This window comes from Podarcis bocagei (assembly GCF_964188305.1).
Source record: "Podarcis bocagei genome assembly, chromosome: 15".
Classification (NCBI taxonomy): Eukaryota; Metazoa; Chordata; class Lepidosauria; order Squamata; family Lacertidae; genus Podarcis; species Podarcis bocagei.
This window is the reverse complement of record NC_138141.1, coordinates 38,014,462-38,026,636: the sequence shown is the minus strand read 5'-3', so window position 1 is coordinate 38,026,636 and position 12,175 is coordinate 38,014,462. Positions and strand designations below refer to the sequence as shown.

Below are 12,175 nucleotides of genomic sequence, written 5' to 3'. Positions count from 1 at the left end.
ACACACGAAAGGAGTTGGTAGAGTTATTTATCGGCAAAAAGAATTGCACAGGTTCCACTGCTGATGGTTCTGAAAATAGCAGAAATGTAAAGAAATGAGCTCAACGTTGAAGTTACTTTACTTGAAAAATAGGCTACATGTTTATTGTTCATTGGAATAACATTTCTGAATGTGAGCAATTTGAAAGCAATGTGTGTGGGTTTTTTTTTTTAAAAGACTGCATCTTAGATTTTTCTTTATGGTCCATGTGTACATGAGGCAAAAATGTGTTTATGGTTTCAAAACAAGGAAGCAATTTGGTTTGTCAGCTCTTGGGGATCATTTGAGTCTGTATAGTACAGGCATGGCCAAACTCGGCCCTCCAGATGTTTTGGGACTACAATTCCCATTGTCCCTGACCACTGGTCCTGTTAGCTAGGGATGATGGGAGTTGTAGTCCCAAAACATCTGGAGGGCCAAGTTTGGCTATGCGTGGTATAGTAAGACTAACTTTCCCTAAGTCAAGTTTGGTTTTTCCCATACCCGGGGAGTTAAGTAAGTAAATCAAAATAACAATTACTGTAGAATAAAGTGCCACTAGCTGCTACTCTGGCCTTTGCTACCTCTCTGTATCATGTGCTAAAGAGAACGAGAAGAGACAGCTTTTCAGACATCTCTTGCACCAAGTTGAGGAGCTGAAATCCTTTGTCTGTACTTTCCTTAATGAGTGCAATTGAAGATATGTTGTTACAGAATTGATGCAGAGCGACCTCCATAAGATTATTGTCTCTCCTCAGCCACTCAGCTCGGATCATGTAAAGGTTTTTCTTTACCAGATTTTAAGAGGTAACATGTTTTTGGTTTTTAATGCAGAATGAATGTGTTGGGTCCTTATCCCACCTTATCCCCATTGCAACTTGTAAACTCGCCTTCTCCATTACCTCTGACAGTGGAATCCAGCTGTGGGACCATCCATAAAGTGGGGGGGGGGCAAGGATGGTGTATTGGTTAAAATGTGGCGAAGGGTGATGTGGGGGAAGTCGGGAGATTTATAAGCCTTTAACAACGGTGGTCTACTTTATGGATCGGTCCTGCTCCATTTTTGATATGTTAATTCATTCCCTATGAATTATCCTCCCAAACTTAAAATGTCCCAGCATTTAAACTTGGTGAAAATAATGTGTTATATCTGATGTTAGTGCTGCTCAGAGTTAGACCTATTGAAATGAATGGGCATGCCTAACTTAGGTTTATTATCGTCACTGGGTCTACTTTGAGCAGAACTTCGTTGAATACAACTCCATATCTTTTAATTTGAAGTTCAGTTCAGCTTGGAAGAATTTATTAAGTTGAACAAACCCAGTCTTTGGTGTTCAGAGGAAAAATAAAACTAAACCTCCTTAATCTTCAGCTATGCATACTCTGATGAAAACCACCACGACTGGGCATACTTAGAAAATATATGGTTTTGATTTTGACTTGCATATCTCCCAAAGCTTCCAAAATATTTAACCAGCTGGAGTTACCGTAGTCTAGTAAGGGACCTTTTGGCCATGGTCAGTCTTAATAGTAGCACCTTGATATACGTCTTAAACTCCTAACTTTGTATGTACAAATTTTAGGCCTTCATTAAAAAAAGTAAGGAGCAGATTTTTTCCCAAGAAACAAAACTTTGTGTTAACTTTTAATGTGGGGAAAATACTGGAGTGTTGACTCCGTTCCTTGATAACTTAACATTCTCCTCCAAATAGTCTCCTGGCCAAAAGAGAGCCTTCCAAACATATGTTAACTTGGAGATATAGAGTGTGCTAGTAAGCTGGAAATTCCTTATCAAATGCTACTATTACTGAGAACTGTAATTCTGCATTGAGAGCTTTGCAACAGATATCTGTTGCCTGGCTGGGTTAGTTTTGCATCCTAATGGAAGTCTGAAGAATGTAACTGCTCAACACCTTATGACAAAACATTGTAAATATGATGTCGTATTTCGTATGTAGATGTAGCTCATGCCTTATGTCATGCAGTCACTCACACACCTTGCATATCTTTCCAGGATCTGTTATTTCCTTTAGTCTATGCATAGTGTGCTTTTTTTTTTTTACAGCTTCTCTTTTTTGTTTTTGTTTGCAGGTCTGAAATACCTACATTCGGCTGGTATTTTGCATCGAGACATTAAACCAGGGAACCTACTTGTGAACAGCAACTGTGTTCTTAAGGTGGTTTTTTCACACCTATATAAAAAATACTGCACATAGCATGCCCAGGTCCAAAAGGGTTTTGCTATTTCTTTCAAAAATAGAACTAGAGGGTCGCTTCTATAATCTGCTTGTTGTCTGTAGCTCTGAGATGCTTAAAGCAAAACCCAGGAACCCTGAACTTCCTAGGAAAAAGCCCTAGTGATGAGTTGATTCTCTTCTAGTAGGTGCCTCTTCATTTGAAAAGTGTGTTTCCTTTCATTCCGGTACATTGTTACCATTATGAATATGGCATTGAACACAAGAGTTTTTGTCATCCCCTCTCACATTTGTACAATATTGGGGAATAGCAGTGCCTTGCTTTGACTTGGTTGAAGGAGAGGGAGGACTATAATTTCTCCCCACCTCCTGCTCAGAAGCCAGGAGCATTTCTCTGCAGATTAACAGCACAGTCTTGTCCACGTCTACTCATCCTGTTTCTCCTAAGTGAGTGGGTGTAGGAATGCAGCCCAGGAATCCAGCAGGAGCCTGGTCCTTCCATCTGAACCAACATAAAAGCTAAATTGATCCCGATATTTATCAATCATACAATGATTTGACTTGATCTGCACACCCTTCTGCTTCTAAGATCCATTATGCACACAAAGGTCTCACTTATAGGTTTCCTCATCCTCATTCTTATGGGGCAAAATACCTGTGTCTTGGTTGTAGCAATTTATTCTGCAGATGGGGGCTTCCACGACTGAATGCTCCTCCATACAAAAAATTAAAAATCATATGCAGAGAAAAATCTTGTCAAAGTAAAGGCTAGGATAGAATCCTGCTCCCAAACAGTCTAGTTTACTTTGTAGAAGTTGGTGGGGCAGGGGGATTGTATATAGAAACATAAACACAGCTAATACTTTGGTAGGACAAACTCTTAATTGCACACAAAAAATCTCAAAAACACAAGAAACCTGAGAAGTCTGAACACAAAGAAAACTTAACAGTTAGTGAACATTTCATCCCTATATTGGAAGAGCTAGATTTAGCATGAACGCAACTGTGAAATTTGAAAACTTGCCACTAGCTGAAGTTTCAGGCATTTGCTGAAATATTTCAGATCCTGGTAATCCTGAACTGTTAAAAATTTAGCTAAACAAATGTGCATCCCATAGGTACATATGCCTGGTTTTCATATGTGTGTGGCCCAAACCAGGTTTTATGTGGACTATTTGGAAGAAGGCAGATTCAGGTATCACATATCAGCCACCATTCTTAAATCTGTATAAATATACCAAGTATTTACTCACCTCTTTCTTTCTTTTTTTCCAGATCTGTGATTTTGGCTTGGCCAGGGTGGAAGAATTAGATGAATCTCGTCACATGACTCAGGAAGTTGTCACTCAGTATTATCGAGCTCCGGAAATCCTGATGGGCAGCCGTCACTACAGCAATGCTATCGACATCTGGTCCGTAGGCTGTATATTTGCAGAACTGCTAGGACGGAGAATATTGTTTCAAGCGCAAAGTCCCATTCAGCAGGTATGAAGGCATTTCAGCCTAACCCTGTCGATTAGCAAGTGATGCCCGGCTCTCTGACTCTTCTAGTGGATGGAATTCAGTGCGTGTCAAATTCTGGTTATTCTTAACATCCTGAAATCTCCATTGGGGTAGACAGTTAGATAAATGAAGTTGTAATGTCTTAAGTAATGCTTTGAAGCAGCTTAGCCTGTCCACAATAAGGGAGAGTGTCCCATCTTTCTCTCTGGACTTTACAATGGATGGCTTCCTGATGCAGTTCAGGTACTAGTTTTAATCTTCACAGTTCAAAATCTCAAACTAGCAGATCTGAAGGTATCACCTCCTCCCATGTGAGCTTGCCCTGCTCCAAGTTTCTCCACCTTCAGAGGTGAGGGGGGCGGCTTCCAGTGATGGTCCTTTTGTGTGGTCACACCAAGACTTGAAAAAATTTCCTCCCCAGGTATATTTCTCAGGTTTCTTCCTCTTTTCTGTGACAGGGACCATTGTTCGGCAGTAGATGGCATTCTTTGCTTTCAGAATGTCCCAGGTTCAGTCCCCAGTGAGCATCTCCAGCTAAGACTGGGGAGAGACCCCTGCCTGAAATCCTGGAGAGCCACTGCCAATCAGTGTAAACAATACTGGGCTATATGGACTGTTGGTCTGACTCTGTACATATAAGGCAACTTCCCATGTTCCTAACTAAAAATGTCTTTGTTGGGTTAAGCGCTTGGCAGCATTTAATTGTGATAGGATGTTTTTTTAAATGTATACATAGTTTTAATGGTGGCTGCCCCTTTGGCTTTGCATTTTTATTATAGTAAGGAATTCTGTTTAATTATTAGAGGGACCTAAACTGGTGGAAAGGCAGAATATAAATGTTTTAAATAAACAGTGGTTACTGAACGTTTGTGCAATGGTTCTTCTGCCTTGTACAACACTGACCCGACAGCCTTGGTTCTTATTTTTCCTGGGTCCTTTAGCTCCTGCCTGCAGATAACAAGTTTGCAGCTTGCTGATCTGATTCATGCTCACAGCAACCTTCTGAGGTAGATTGTCATCCTTCCTATATGACAGATGGGGAACGGAGGTTGAGAGAGAAGCTTGCCCAAGGCCGCCCATCTTGTCCAGGAGTTGCGAGGACAGGTGTGGGTGGCTGATAATTTGCAAACTAGAAGTGCTTTTAAAAAATAAAAAATAAAAAAGTTGGTTGAGGAAAAGTGAAATGCTATTCCGAAGTTTTTCATAGAATATAAAAATGCTTGGGTAAATATACTGACAGTGTCACAGTCTTCCAGTGGTTACTATATTAAGGATGTTAGTTTCCACTGTAATCTGTCATCTCCAGGGTTGAAGGGATTTTGCGACAATTTGCTGGGGATTGTATGTAACAAAGTAAACACAGTGTTATCAAGAAATTGTTTCTGCCCGATTCGGGTAAAGAAGACCATGCTGTGGCTAAATGGAGTTTGAGGTTTAGCAATATAGTGGTACCTCGGAAGTCGAACGGAATCTGTTCTGGAAGTCCATCCAACTTCCAAAACATTCGGAAACAATGGCGCGACTTCCGATTGGCTGCAGGAGCTTCCAATTGGAAGCCGCGGAGGTTTGCGGCATTCGGGAGCCAAAACGTTCGACTCGCAAGGCATATAACTGGATTTCATTCATATGAAGTCTACAATATCTACAAAGTATTCCCATAGCTTCAGACAACCTGCATGGGATAAGGAAGTGCAGTTCTTCAGATAATAGAGTCCAGTTTGTCCTGCCTCAGCAACTGAGAGAAAGAAAATTGCATGTGACATGAAGGAGTGAAAGACTTCATCCACTTTGTGTCATCCCCTGCCCCATCAATCCACCTGCAGGATTGGAGGGCAGCAGAGCAGACCTTTGCCCTCTATATCAAAACTTGTAGATCCAGCACTGAATCCCACTACACAGTTTGAGAAGCTAAACCTACCCCCCAAATGGTGACTTGGTTGCTGCCATTTGCATTCTGCCAATGGTATATTCGGGCGAGTATCCTAACACTGTGGTAGAAAGATTGCTGCCATAGCTCAGTGGAATGCACACTCTGTATGCAAGAGGTCCAGACTCAATCCTCATCATCCCCAGTTGAAGGATATTGAGTAGCAAGACTGGGAAAGACCTGTTCCTGAGCTGTTGCCAGTCAAAGTAGCAGGACTGGGCTACATAAACTTGACCTAAATCAGTTTTTCAGGCTACATCCTGACTTTACTTGCACTCATCATAGCTGTTAACCAATCAAGCTCAGGTGTAGCACGCTTAATGTGCAAAACGTTTTGAGGTCTGTTACCTTCACAGGAACACTTTGTGAGGTTGGTTGCTATGCCCATTATTATTTTCATTATTATTTTTATCCTTCACCAAGAAGTCCCAGGGCAGTTTGCAGCCATTTAAAATTATAATCAGTTAAAACAAATTGCAGTCACAGGAATAGGGTGAGTCCTGTAAACACAGGTCAAAGGCCAGGGTGAAGAGATGCATCTTCATCATTCGCCAAAAACCGGAATCAGTTCAATACGTTGCTGGGGCAATGGCAATAAAGGAGAACTGCCAAATGCAATCACTTTCTGCAAAAGCTTTGCAAAAGTACCGGTCTTTGCATTGGTTTAGTATCTACAAAATGGTGAGCAACTTAGGCCCCAAATACCTGAAACTCTGCCTCCTTCCCTACAGATGTTCTTAAGTGTTAAGGTCAGCAGAGGGGCCCCTCCTGGTGGTTCTGCTGTCCTCAGATATTTGGGTGGTGGTGACCCAGAAAAGGGGGTTTTCTTTGGCAGCCCCTATGTTTGTAGTTTCCTCCCCACAGAGGTGCATCTGGCACTTTCGCTATACAGCTTTTCTCTTTCTGTTCTTTTGGGTACAGGTAGTTAGCCGTGTTGGTCTGCCGTAGTCAAAACAAACAAACAAAAAATTCCTTCCAGTAGCACCTTAGAGACCAACTAAGTTTGTTATTGGTATGAGCTTTCGTGTGCATGCACACTTCTTCAGAAAGCTCATACCAATAACAAACTTATTTGGTCTCTAAGGTGCTATTGGAAGGAATTTTTTTATTTTGTTCTTTTGGGGTTTGCGTCACTGTGGGTTGTATCACATGCTTGTTCCACTCAGAGAGACCCATTGAAATTAATGGAAATGACTAACTTAGGTCTATTAATTGCAAATGGTCTTGTCTGAGTAGAACTTAGGTGGACGCAACCCTGTGGGACTATGGACATGTCAGTACTACTGTTTTCGGAGAGTTTCAGATTCTTCTAACTTCCAGGCAATGGAGTCCTTGGAAGTTCTTTGAAGGGGCCTGAGGAATCCCTAACACAGGCACCCCCAAACTCAGCCCTCCAGCTGTTTTGGGACTACAACTCCCAGCATCCCTAGCTAACAGGACCAGTGGTCAGGGATGATGGGAGTTGCAGTCCCAAAACAGCTGGAGGGCCAAGTTTGGGGATGCCTGCATAGGCGCCGACTCCATGGGGCTTGAGGGGGCCCGAGCCCCCTCAAAAATTCGTTTTGGGGGGCTCCGCCCCCCCAATAATCTCCGGCGCCCCTCCAGCAGAGCGCCATCGCCGCCCCTCCCCCAGCCCAAAATGCACAGGGTCGGGCTGCATGCCTCCTGCCCTCCCTCCCGAGCAAAAGCTCCAATCAATTTCCTTCGGAGCTGATTAATAGGCGCAGCACGCTCTCCCCTATTCGCTCACGAGGAGGCGGCGCCACTTTATTTGCATATTCATGAGCTTATTTATTATTCATGAGCTTTCCCGGCCCCCCCCCCCAATATTTTTTATAAGTCCGCGTCCCTGGATGCCTGCCCTAACAGATTGTTCAGTCCCCACTAAAGGTTATTATTTCCAGGATGCTCATTGGGCACCTAAAATAAACAGCGATGGCTGCAATACATCTCCAGGTGAATATGCCTGCCACTTAAGATAATCTTAAGGGGCCTTTCTTTGTTACAAAGCCTTCTGAGACTAGGTGGATGTCTACCATAAAGAGAATTTCTCTGTGGCAATGCCCAAACTCTAGAACTGTCTGCTTGGATGTGTTTTCCTGGCACCATCTCTTGTCATATTTTAGGAGCCAGGTGAAGTCTCCCCTGTTCTCTCATGCTTTTAATGGAAATTTATGTCCTCTTGTTGGCTTTTAATCTGCTGGGTTTATTTGTGGTTCTAAGGCAAGATATAAATCCCATACATCTGTAAACATGTACACTTGCCGCAGTTTCAAATAGTACCAGAAAGTGGGGAATAGAAGGGAAGAGGCTGATTGTGCAAAGTTGTGTATTCATTTAGGAAAATAGGAAGCTGCCTTATACAGAATCGTACCATTGAGTTCATCTAGCTCACTATTGTCTGACCTAACTGGCAGTGACTCTCTCCCAACCTTACCTGGAGATACTGAGAATTTGAATGTGTGTATGCGCTCATTGTTTGAAAAGAATATGCTTCTATCCAGATTAAAATTGTGGACAATTTCTTCCATCTTTACAGTTGGATTTGATCACGGATCTCTTGGGAACACCGTCACTGGAAGCAATGAGGACGGCTTGTGAAGGCGCCAAGGCACACATACTCAGGGGTCCTCATAAACAGGTAGGATGAAAAGCTATGACTCTGAATTTCCCAAGAAGCCCCATTCTGCAAGCACATTATGGAGGTGCTAATCTGGGCCTATTCTAATGTAAGATTTTAATACTCGTTGCAATAAGTGGGCACAAGATTGAATGATAAATAATTGAAGGCCAGCCAGGAATCCTCTTTTTGGAATCATTTCATTAAATATTTTTTCAATGAAACACTATGCTGTATCACTAATATATTTAGTGAAATTGGACAAAAGGCAATACATTTTAGAAAAGTGGGAGATTGAAGTTCAGACATATTAATCATATAAATTATCTGTCAAACATACATTCTTCAAAAACACTTTATCCTTCTACAAAACATGAGACAATTTAAGATACAAAACTCTAGGTCAAGATAACAAGTTGATTATTTTTAATCCAAACCATTACAATTTTAGTGTACTTTGTGGTAGTTTCATTATAATAAAAGGAGCAGGTTTCCTCATGTTTAGCCATGTTTATTATTTCAGAGTACTGTACTTTGAGTGGTCGAATTCCTGTTCAGTACATTGACTTTATACTTACCCTATTTCACCACAAAAATGCACAAACATTTTATTCAGAATTGCTGACTCCCGTATTTTGGTATACCATTCTTTCTCTTAGCTCGTGGTATTTCCATTCTCTGTCAATATTCAGCATATTTTTTAATAAAGATTATAAAATAAGAAGGTATCCTAAAATAGAGTTTGGCTGTACTTCAGTTAAGTTACATTCTGCCTTATCTTCAGAGTGTTTCCCCTAGCGCTTCTGTGTGGTTTCCCAGCCCAACCACTGACCAGACCTTTTTAGAGCTGTAGTTTTGCTGAAGCATATGCCTTCCAACCATACCCTGTGTATCTCACATCACATGGGGCTTTGTGCTTCACAGCCCATCTCTTGGCCAGTAAAAGTAGTTTCTGACCTGGAGAACTAGGTGACCTCACAGGTTCTTTCACTTCTGTGTTTCTGCAGTATTTAGTTTTTTTCTGAATGCATGGTGCCTTTTAAACCAAGGGCACTTGAGGAGCAGGAAATGGATCCAGGCAGCAGCCACAAAGTGAATTACCTAAAATATATGGCATGAGAACTTATGTGTAACTCTTTATTCCTGGATTCAAGACACAGTTGCCTGTTACAATAGGTTTCTGTTGGAGAAAGCAGGCAGGTCTGCTTGACCTGGGGTATAGGTGTAGCTGGCGGTGTGTGGTTCTAGTGAACCATGCATAGCAAACCACAAGAAAGTCCTGAGTTCATGTGCATTGATGGTAGCATATGAACAATAACACTTAGGCTAAATTAGAACGAATACAATCCAATTACTTAAACAAGCCACTTAACCTCAATTTCTTTCACCATCTGTGTCTTGGGCATATCCGCAGAAGATATAAGAAAATTAAATATAATGCTTGGAGACTATAAAGTGACTTGTAAATCTGTAGAGGAGCAGCTGCCTCATTCAAGAAAATGTATCACTTCAACAGAGGATGTTAATTTGCACAAGTAATTCTGATAAATGTGAAGCTCAAATGGAACAGTCCCAGCTCACAAACAAGCTCTGTGTCCTTTAAAAAGAAAAAGGAAAACTTCAGTTCACTGAAATTCTGGTAGAATTGGGTATAGAGGGCTATGATTTTGTGCATGCAGGGTCATAAATAATACAGCTAAGGAATTATAAGTTTATTAGAGCTTTTGAAGAAAAATAGGGCAGGAAACCTCTCTGTAGATGAAGACTTTGTTTTCTTAGGCTACCATAATTGAACGGATCAATCATTGTGTATGTAAATACAATGGAGGGGCAATGAATGGGAGCAGAAGGTCAATTTTGCAGTTCCTGAGATATGAGGCCTGCTACCTGAGTGGTAAATCCCATTTTTTGCACACACTTGCTAAATAATTCCCTGAAAGGACAACTGGGCAAAAAGCCCTGCCTAAGACCCTGCCTGTCGGAGAAGGCAGTACCAGACTAAGTGGACTAGTGGCTTGACATAGGAACATAGGAAGTTGCCTTGTACTTAGTCAGACCCATTCGTCCTTCTCGGTCAGAGTTTTAGGCAGGGTCCCTACCCAACTTTAAGATGAGATGCCAGGGATTAAACCTGGGACTTTCAACATGCAAAGCAGATTCTGTACCAATGAGCTGTATCCTCTCCCTGTTACTTACACAATGCAGCTTCATATAAGACATGCTTGATTTTATAGCAGTTTGAATATGTGATATAAATCAATAGTCATCCTCTGCATCCCTGCAGAGCATTCATTCTCACTTGGCTTTTTTTGCCTTTTTTGGCTTGGGGTGGGGATAAACTGTGGCAGGTGTAAGATGTCTTGCCCAAGGAGCTTCCCCTACAGCTTTCATGAAACATTTAATACAGTTTGCCAGCTTCTGTAAAGCTATTGTAGCACCTAACCTTTTCTATTAATGTTCTCCCATAAATAGATAAGGCAAAGGCTTGATTGCTTCATCATATTTCAGGCAGAGTATGTTTTAGTCCTTGGTTGGCATACAGCATATTCCTCCCACATACCAATAACAATTAATCATCTTCCATTAATAAGAAAACTCTTATATAATCTCCTCCCCCCTGCCTTTCTTTGCTCCTAATGGTTTTTTCCCAGCACCTGCACACTCTAGACCTCTTGTAATAAGCTTTGCTTTTTATATTTGCATAGGAAAGCAGATGATTTCTTTAAAAAAAGAAAAAGCACCATGCTAAGGAAATGATAGTGTAGGAAGTGCTGGAGAACAAACAGCTTCAAAGCCCAGAATTTTAGGCAATGTTCTTTTTAAAAAAGAAAATGGCAAGGCTTTTAGATTTGCATAAAGAGGTCAGGGCTATTTTTGTCTGTGAAAATTACTTTTAATTTTGGAGCTGTTTCCCCCACTCCCCCCTTGTGCTCTCATTCTAATTTTAAGATCAGGCACCCTCAGGCTGAAATCTCTCAGCATCCTTGATCCAATGCATAGTGACTCAGAAGAGCATAGCTTCTACTAGTCTTTTTGTTGGACAGTAGATACTGTTAGGATGAGCCACTGGAAAGTAAGGGTGAGAACGGAGGGCCAATGTCCAAAATGCTTCCGCACCATAATCTCCAACGGGTAGTCCCTGATCTCCTGTAGTTCATAAGGCCCTAATAGATGTTGGCAATATTTAGCGAAACATCTTTCATTGTGCAGAAGAGTCTTCTGTTTCTAGGGAGGTCACTGACTTGGGTGTGTGTGAGAGAGTTTGAAGGTTCAGCAGAAGGAATAAAGTAGCCAAGTGGCTCTGGCAAGAGCAGATCAAAATGCAAGAACCAAACATGAAGCTAGAACAGGGAGCTGCAAACTCTGCCCTGGGGGCTACATTCTCTTTCCGCCATATGCACACAAGTCTCCACAAATAATTTTGCTAGGAGCAAGCGGCTCTGGCCCCCCCAGCAAACAGGTTGTGTGGCTTTCTGCAGATCCCTGTTCCCAAAAATATTGGCAAAGTTGAAGAGAAGGTAGTAAGTAGCAGAAGTCTTTACACTGCTTGGAAAAGAGGCGCCTGCTGTTCCTTGTACACTTCTGATATCACACCATGCCTCTCTCCCAAGCCCATTATCTGCCAGAGGATGGTGGGGTGTGCCCTGTGTTGGTGACTACAACTAATGGCTGTCTAGTAATCCAGCCACTGCCTTCCTCTCCTCATATACCTCTCTCTCAAACCATGGGCTTATGTTGTACCTTAAATTGTGATGGGCTTTAACTAATAAGCTGATGTGTGTCCATCTTGGTTGAAAATCAGTTTGTCAACGTAATAAATACTAGTGTCTTTATACAAAAAGAGGGCAGCATTACTTGCTTGTTCTGTGAACGGAATTTAATATACATTAAGAAAGAAGCAAAAGTAACTTG

The 12,175-nt window shown here is 41.7% G+C and overlaps 1 protein-coding gene across 2 annotated transcripts in view; it reads left to right on the top strand.

Annotated features, from left to right (window-relative positions):
• NLK (nemo like kinase) overlaps positions 1-12,175 on the top strand; it is a 93,121-nt gene that overhangs the window by 71,673 nt on the left and 9,273 nt on the right. For both annotated transcript variants that reach the window (XM_081173043.1, XM_081173044.1), the window contains exons 4-7: positions 719-825; positions 2,110-2,195; positions 3,489-3,698; positions 8,183-8,284. In XM_081173043.1, the coding sequence (XP_081029169.1) occupies positions 719-825; positions 2,110-2,195; positions 3,489-3,698; positions 8,183-8,284 (505 nt within the window). The remainder of the gene's footprint in view (positions 1-718; positions 826-2,109; positions 2,196-3,488; positions 3,699-8,182; positions 8,285-12,175) is intronic.